This window comes from Monopterus albus, unplaced genomic scaffold (assembly GCF_001952655.1).
Source record: "Monopterus albus unplaced genomic scaffold, M_albus_1.0 scaffold355.1, whole genome shotgun sequence".
Taxonomy (NCBI): Eukaryota; Metazoa; Chordata; class Actinopteri; order Synbranchiformes; family Synbranchidae; genus Monopterus; species Monopterus albus.
The window spans coordinates 39,456-47,861 of NW_018128235.1; the positions used below are offsets into that span (position 1 = coordinate 39,456).

The window sequence follows — 8,406 nt, forward strand, 5'->3', positions numbered from 1 at the left end:
ATCCTAGCATTTTCCTTGTTTGGACCACCCAAAAGGTCCACACAAGAAGAAATGTCCACACAAGAAAGGGGTTCCGTCAGGGGTTGGTTCGCACAAGTATATAAAGACAAACCCACACACACACACACTTCAACATGACTGACAGCTGGGAACAAAGGGAGCAGACAAATAAATGAGGAAAGAACGGGAGCTGGCAGCGCCTCCACTCTCTGAAACAGGCTTTTCATTTCAGCTGCTTTCTGATGCTAATGCTATGTGTAACCTTCAGCCACCAGCAAACTTCTCCAGTCACTGATAAGGTCAAAGGTCACAGCTCAGATGAGGATTTAAGAACTCAGCCACTGAGGAAACACAAAGCCATATACACACCACCGTTTTCCAGCAGTGACACCTTTTTGCTGTGATTTTGTGTCTCTCTTGTGGTTTTGAGTTGTAGATGGTTTATGGGCCATAGTAGTCATTTTGTGTTGCTTTCTTGTTGTTTTGTATTATTTGCATGTCCTGTTCCATTTCAGTCCAATACATTTTTTAAGCAATTATATTTGTACATTGCCAATTCACCACAAGAACCATCAGGTCCTGTCATGTCTGCATAAAGCTCCAGAGAACATGTTAGCATTCTAACATTAGCTGAGCAGCAGTGAAGTCCAGCTGAGACTGATGGGAACATCATTAGTCAGTTCTCCAGTCACTTCAGTGGAAGTATTCAGGGAAATTGTCAAACGTGACAGCAGTTCTCACCAAATTAGTCATGAAAACAATGATTGAAGGTCAAACAGGACCCAAACAGAACATGAGATCGTCAGGTTGGCCCTTCTGTCCACAGACAAGGTTCTTCTTGGACTTCTGGGCACAAATGCAGGCAGTTCACTTTCCTTTTTCAAATGCTACTGATCCAACAGCACACAAACCAAACAGCATCTTGTGAAACAAACATGCTGGTCTGGCTGTTGGCTACAGAGGGCTGGAAGCTCACTGGAGGAAGTGTACAGAAACATGGTGACTCATAGCCCCAGTTTGTGCCTCACAAACAGAGGTCACCTTTTATTTCTCTACAGTAAAGCACCTCGGAAGGTGCTTCAGAAATCCTCAAAACCATTAGGATGAAAAATGTTCTTTTGAGATATTCAGGAAGGTGAGAACTCCAGCTGGTTAGAAGAGTGTTTGGAGCCATGGGGACGAAGTCCAAGTCCGGTTCGTCCACATCGTTCCAGACAGATGGTGAGAAAAGTCTGGGGCTCGTCCAGATGATTAGAAGAGTCTGAGAAGAGTTTTGGAAACATTTGGACAAAAGAGTTTTGAGGATTTCTGGAAAACCTCCATAACAAAAAAGCAATTTTACATGATTTTCTGGATGGGTGTTTATCATAGCAAATCAGACAGTCGCCACTGTAACTTGAATGTAACACTACTGCACAAGAGCCACAAACTGGGGCTTAGCAGCTCTAAGCTAGAGACATCAGTCAAACATTCAGCTAGTGTGTGTGTGTGTGTGTGTGTGTGTGTGTGTGTGTGTGTGTGAGACGTTAACTAGTCTCTAATCTGTTAGACAAGAACACAGCATGTTAACAATCTAAAAACCAAGAAGGCGTCTTACCTCGTTAAGCTGTCCAATCAGATTAATTAGTAAAGGAGAAGCATGGAGGGATCAGGGAGATAACAAGCATCAGTGTGGGGCTCAGCTGAACGTCTGTTCGTTATTCATCAGCTCAACTCACTAGTGCAGCAAGTTAAACACCAGTCACCAGAGCAGTGACACTGTTGGATACAGGTCTGGTTTACAATCAAGTTATGAATTTTATGTTGAAAAGTTTGAGATCCAAGTGAGACCTGACCATTTCATCTTTTCATGTGGCCCTAATCCTCATCAGTGTTCGATACATGACTTTTAATTTGTTTAGGCCAACAATGAGAAATGATCAGGATGAAGAGCATGTGAGCTGCACACGACTCCACCAAACAACCATTAACCACAAGTTATTTGACATTAATGAAACATCTGACCGCCACAAGTGTTAATGATGATATGCAACACAATAGTGATAGTGATGTATGTGCACAGCACTTAAAACATTTGAATCATATTCCTCAGTCTCCAGCTGGGAACATGTTTCCATCAACACTGCATCGCTAATAGCTGGTGTACAAAAGTGGAGGTCTACAGAACAGAGTGATAAGCTGGACCAGGATCTAGACTCGTACACATTACGGTGAGGATACCACGTTCACTGGTGCTGCCTGGTCTCTGGACAGGGGTTGTGGGAAATGTTGCAGCCTTATGTTGTAACAGACAGACAGATGAGAACAAGACAATCACTGGAAGAAGAACTCACTGCTAACTTTCTGCAAATGGAAAGTGAAAATACTCCGAGTGTCTGTACTCAGTATGTATAATGGATTAGCCCTGAGGGCAGCTGGTAGCATGCAACCAGAACACTGAACACACACACATATATGTGTGTTGTGTGTTCAGGTAAGTAACATCCAATAGTAAGTTTGTCATGATAAAAATGGGCACACGCGCACACCTCACAGCAGCAGCTGCACAAGAACCTCCAGACCGTTGCTGCTAGCGAACGCTGTCAGTGTGACTGTTCTTGCTTACTAATCGCTGCTGCTGCTGCTAACTAGGGCTGAACCTACCAGTCACTCCTGTGCTAACTCCCCGGTTCAGATCCATTAAATAAACATCAGTGTGAGGACATAAATACAGATAAAACCAAAACTCTGATGATCACTGGACTGCTGCAGAAGTTTTAACCCTTTAAGACCTGAGGCTGCATGGGACATGACCTTCTGTTTCTAATGAGCTATCAGCAAGGGGAATGTGCTGTTTTCCATATTTCACTGGCTTACGTTACACTGTGGTTGAAACTGTGCTGAACTGCCCTTTTATAATAATATATAATGACACAGTGACACCTCACCTCGTACTCCTCCTTGAAGCCATAGCCCTCGGCACACTTCATCTGGGTGATGTGCTGCAGCAGGTCGGCCACTCGGATGGCCGGGTGCAACTGACCTGTCTGATAGGGTAGCGCCTCCCGCTCAGACTCCCGTTGCTTATAGTGGGACTGGACCAGACTACTGGTTTCACTGGTCATGGTATGGCTGTCATCTGGGGAGAGAGGACAGATCAGGTTGCAGCTGTAGTCCACACACAGCAGGACAGAGACATTGTGTGATGAACATATGATGCTGGACCGGAATCACATCTGGATATGGCTTGGACTGGACCAGACTAAACCGGGTCAGAACCCAGGACTACTTTAACACTGTGTGCTAGCCACGAGGAGTCAGACCTGTATGATATGGAAGCCACAGTTTTAAGGCTTTTCATAATATCACATTTGGTTTCTTTCATGATAGTTTAGGTCAAACTATTTTGATTAAATTCACATTAGGTTCTTTTGTTTAAGCCTGATTCTGTGCAGACACTGTACACAATAAACCTCATTTTATGCCTGAACTTATCACCGCCACATTATTCCTGGATCAGCCAAATTCACACCAGATTGAATGTTAGTTTAAGTTTTAGTTTGGAATGTTGTCGAAACCCTAGGGAGGTGTTCCAGGCATGTTCCACCAGGAGGAGGCCCCGGGGAAGACCCAGGACACGCTGGAGGGACTATGTCTCTCGACTGGCCTGGGAACGCCTCGGCATTTCCCCGGAGGGGCTGGAGGAAGTGTCTGGAGAGAGGGAAGTCTGGGCATCTTTGCTTAGACTGCTGCCCCCGCGACCCGGTTCCGGATAAGCGGAGGAAAATGGATGGATGGATGGTGTTGTCGAAACACATGGAACAACTCCCCAAAGGAACAATGGCAGTGATCGGACTTCCCAACACCACTGCTGAAGATCTCTTGTAAAATCATGAAATTTGAAAAGAGCTTTTAAAATCTAATTCAGGTTAGCTTCCAGCATATGAGAGTAACGACAACTCAGAGACACATGACCCATAATAATGTTTTCTGAGAAGCATTTTCATTTTTAGTCACTAACGCACATTGCAACAACCTGAAAGTGAACAACTAAAATGATTAAATGAGACATTATAGAAAGAGACAAACAATTCCGCCTCATTTTTCATCAACTGCTTGATCCTTGAAGTGCCCAAGCTCCTTTGCATCAAGTTGATTATCTTGAAATACTGGTTTGATTTCCATAAAACTCTGTCAGCAGCACATCACCAGCTGGTCGGGTGCTGCTGGAGCTGCGAACAACAAAACCAGCGTGTTTCTGAGTTTATGTTCCATTTAAGATCCCACATCTTGGCACCACCCCTCCAACATCCCAGACGTAATGACCACATTTTTTTCTGTTCCATTTGCAGATTTGTATCATAACGTCTGGTCGCTCTCACTATGAGAAAGTTAAAAGTTACCTACAACTGGTTTGCAGTCTTGTAGCCTCAGCTCAAAGTTTCTATTATGAAAAAAAATTCAGGAACTACAGTATTTATCAATTCAGGAAGTATTGATCAAATACAGGCTAATATTTAATGGATTATGGAATATTTAATAACAGTGAATAAATCCATTTCAAGTTTTGCAGGCCCGTACAGCCAGTAGGAGGACCAGCGGAAGACGAAGATCTTCCTGGAGAGACTCTGGGTGCATCCCATCTTCGTTAACTGATTCATGCTTGCTTAATTTCAATGTCGTTCCGATCAGCAGTCTTTAGAGATGTATCAGTTCCCTTGTTGCTTGTCAGAGGATCGAGGAGCGAAGGGGCTGTGTGGAGGAGACATGACCGAGGACACAAGAGACCATCCTTCAAGTCTTTCATGGACTGTCGCATTATTATATCGCATATCAGTTGGTGACTGGACGCTTCAGATGAAGGATCAGAGGAAAGGACATCACATATCTAAAAATGTGTTTCCTCAGTTTGTCTGTCCTCGCATCTTTTCTTGCATTATAAGTGCTTTCACTTTACTTGCTGTGAAGAGGGACAGCTGTACTACGTTCTTGATTCTGCTGGCACCGCCATTTGACTCCGGGTAGGCGGCAGAAAGTGGATTAATGGAATGTCATAAATTGACTGAAATGGAAACTACAGTCTGTTGTGAGACATTCTGCTGTTGTAAATAAGGTATGTCGCAAAAACCATCACAGTGCAACCAGGGCTAATAATCAGTGGGACAAAGCCAGAGCACTTCCTTTATCATTGCCGTGCAGAAAAGCACATTTAAATGTGAACCATGCTGCATACTAAATTGCTAAAACCGTACAGGGTCTGCTCAGCTTTACATCCCATTTCACTTCTTATCATTCTTCTGTTAACGATATGACAATAAGTCCTGGTCCACATCCACGGATACCATGTTGTTACCATAACAACACAGATGAATGGCACACACATCACGTGACATCAGATCACATGGCTGGAGAGAGGATGGTGACTGGTGCTGGTGTCTTTTCACACTGCTGCTGTAAATTTTGATCAAGGATCAATAATCAGATGGTAAACCCTAATTTATCAGAAGAGACAAACTAGATGTTGATTCAGATCCAGTACCACTGTATGTGCACTGGTCCAGATGTTGTCCAGGTTCCTGGAGCGACAGTGTGAAAAGAGCAGAGTTCAGAGCCCTGGAACAGAAAAAACCTTTTGGTAAACTGGTTTTAATCATCCTCTGAACCCTTGAAAAGCCATCCAGGACTCTGACGTGAACATTTCAACAAAAACTCAACGAACATACTCTCCACTACACTCTCTAACTCTGTTCTTATTGGCTAGCCTGGGGGCTGACTGACCAATCAAAAACTCTGTATCCCAAACAGCCCAACCAAGGTGAGGAGATGGGTGATGTGATGGAGGTGGCGGTTTTTGAGCGGATGGATGAGTCACCCACGACAACAATGATGGAAACCAATCGGAGAAAGACAGATGGGCAGAGCTGAAACTTGATTGGTTGGGGTTGAAATGATGGAATGAGTTGGGAATTGTGATGTCATAATTTCACAGAAGGGTAAAAATGAAGCATTGCTATGCTAACTGATGACATCACAGTAGATAGTGGGTGTAGTTCCATGCGCAGTGGTGACCCCCCCAACCACGAGCACTCCCCATTAGCCCCAAATTCAACCACTTACCATTAATGGGCACTTTACACAGAGAACAATAAAAGAGAGGAAGAAGAAGAGAGGAGACAGGGTATAAGCAACAATTTTGGCTTTAAGCTGCTCTACCGCTAACACACAGCTAGCAAGACTCAAACAGGAAACTAGCTCATTATGCTGCAGGAGCTCTATTGAACTTGAACCTGGCTAACTGTACCCTCAGTATAGGACTTGGCTAACATCAGAACCTGAAGCCTGAGGAGAGAGGAGAAACAAGACTTTCTGTGAATTTGTTTTAGTGTTCCTCTTTCTTCACTTGGACATTTAATTAGTCTATCAGCACATTTAGAATCCGAGTTTTGGTAACTTTCTTAAGGCACAGCAATTGCATGTGATTGTAAGGCCGACCCTATAAAATGAGGTTATCTGTCAGAAAACAAATTTCTTTACACAAATGTGTTCAAGGAAACAGATGCACTCACTAGTACAGCAGCGCACTGCTGCCAACATAAGCAAAAAATATAGTATCTTGTTGTAGCAATAAACAGTTCTTGTGATAAAAAGATACTTTTCTCATGTTTACGAGATACTTTCACATTGAAACGGGATATTTTTCATGTTAATACAACAGTATATTTTCTCATTATGAGGACATACTATGGTAACCATAGCCTAATTTCACATTTATGGCCCAAAGAACCATCTGATATGGTAACTGACACTAGAGTGGATCATATCATTTCTGCATTGACCTGCACAGTCTGAGTGCCAGCAGCGTACACATTGACTTTACTTGCTGTGAGTAGTGCCTGTAACACGATCATGATGTGCAAGGTTTCGTGGCTCATGAGCTGCATTCATGTGCATTTTTAAGTAAATATTGCGCATGGGTTTGTGTGTCAGTGACTCTCAAGGACCAACTGAAGTGCAGCTCCTAAGTGCACTGTTGTGTGAAAAGTTGGCTTGGGAGGGTGTTGAGGGCTAGGCTGCTGAGATGGATGTGCTCCAGCCAGTGCTGTGCACGACGCTTCTGCGATGCTCCTGCAAAGGGCATGTGCCTCTCAGCAGGCAGAACTCGGCATGACACATGGTTCTTGAGGAACAACTGTAGAAATGACATGATCCACTCTAGAGTGTGTGTTGTCATATTAGATTCTTTGAGCCATAAACTTTAAACTATATTTCAATGACGTTATCACAGCATCTTGTTATAATAAAATAGTCTGATGATGAGAAAATAAAATGTCCTAATAATGTGAAATGTCTTGTGAAAGTATCTTGTAAAAATGCGAAAAGTATTTCATTTTAACAAGAAAGGTTTCTTGTTATAACAAGATACAGAGCAAATTGTTTGTTTCACCATGGCGTCAACACGCTGCCGTACACAGGAATGCTTAGTTTGTCTCAGCTGTTGGTTTTGATAAAGATACACTTTAGATCAGGAAAGAATCTGTGTCCTTTTTCATCCTTAACAAAAGACCTGAGTTAGCAATAGCTTTAGTTAGTGCACAAATGAAACATGTTGTTACTGAACACTTTGCACAAATGTTCTGTCCCTATTCTGTGACTTTGCAAATATATTTAACATTCATTATTTGGATTAAAAAACACATACTTAAGGCAGCGGTAATTTAACAAGAAGTTCCCTAAGTCCTGAAAGATGAGATTTGTTTTTAGCTTGTGAAAGCCAACGATATCTATCTATATATATATCTTTTTCATTCTTGTGGTGCAGTTTCTCCTGACTGTTTGACTTAATAATTTAACTGGCAGTGAAAATAACTGTTATTCACAGCACTACTCTGGGTCAATATTCACACCATTTTCTATCAAACTAATCTCGGTTAACACTAATCTTTGTCTTTGGTTGTAAATTGTTTCCAGCTGTATCATGATGATGATAAGGGTCCAGTGTTTTGTATAGCAGGGCTAACCAGCTTAGCTTAGCACAGCTTTCTTTGCAAATTTGATTAACTCTATTTTTCATGCTCATTTCATGTTAAATAAAGACAATCTGAACATCCACAAACATCTGCGACATTCAAAAATCATAACCAAGATGGTCAGAGAGCAGGACAGGCAGGTAACAGGATGCCTGACTGTTTTTTTCCCAGTTTTCTTCCCCCCAGTCCATGTAGGCATGTTGTGTCCATGCAGAGGTTGGAGGTCACAGACAGACGTGACGTCAAACATGACACGCAGGATGTTGTGGATGCGAGGATGGAGTGAAGCCCACCGTCGTTTTCAGAAAGGACAAGTAAATAAAATTTTAAAAATAAAATGAAACAAAAAAAAATTCTATTTAATTTAATAATGAAACATTTATAAAAATAAACAATTATA

At 42.4% G+C, this 8,406-nt stretch overlaps 1 protein-coding gene across 1 annotated transcript in view; it reads right to left on the reverse strand.

Moving 5' to 3' along the window:
* LOC109974967 (receptor-type tyrosine-protein phosphatase mu-like) overlaps nucleotides 1-8,406 on the reverse strand; it is a gene marked incomplete at its 5' end in the record, with an annotated part of 97,770 nt that overhangs the window by 26,439 nt on the left and 62,925 nt on the right. The window contains 3 exons of the mRNA XM_020625447.1: nucleotides 1,598-1,606; nucleotides 2,928-3,118; nucleotides 6,097-6,108. Coding sequence (XP_020481103.1) covers nucleotides 1,598-1,606; nucleotides 2,928-3,118; nucleotides 6,097-6,108 — 212 coding nt within the window. The remainder of the gene's footprint in view (nucleotides 1-1,597; nucleotides 1,607-2,927; nucleotides 3,119-6,096; nucleotides 6,109-8,406) is intronic.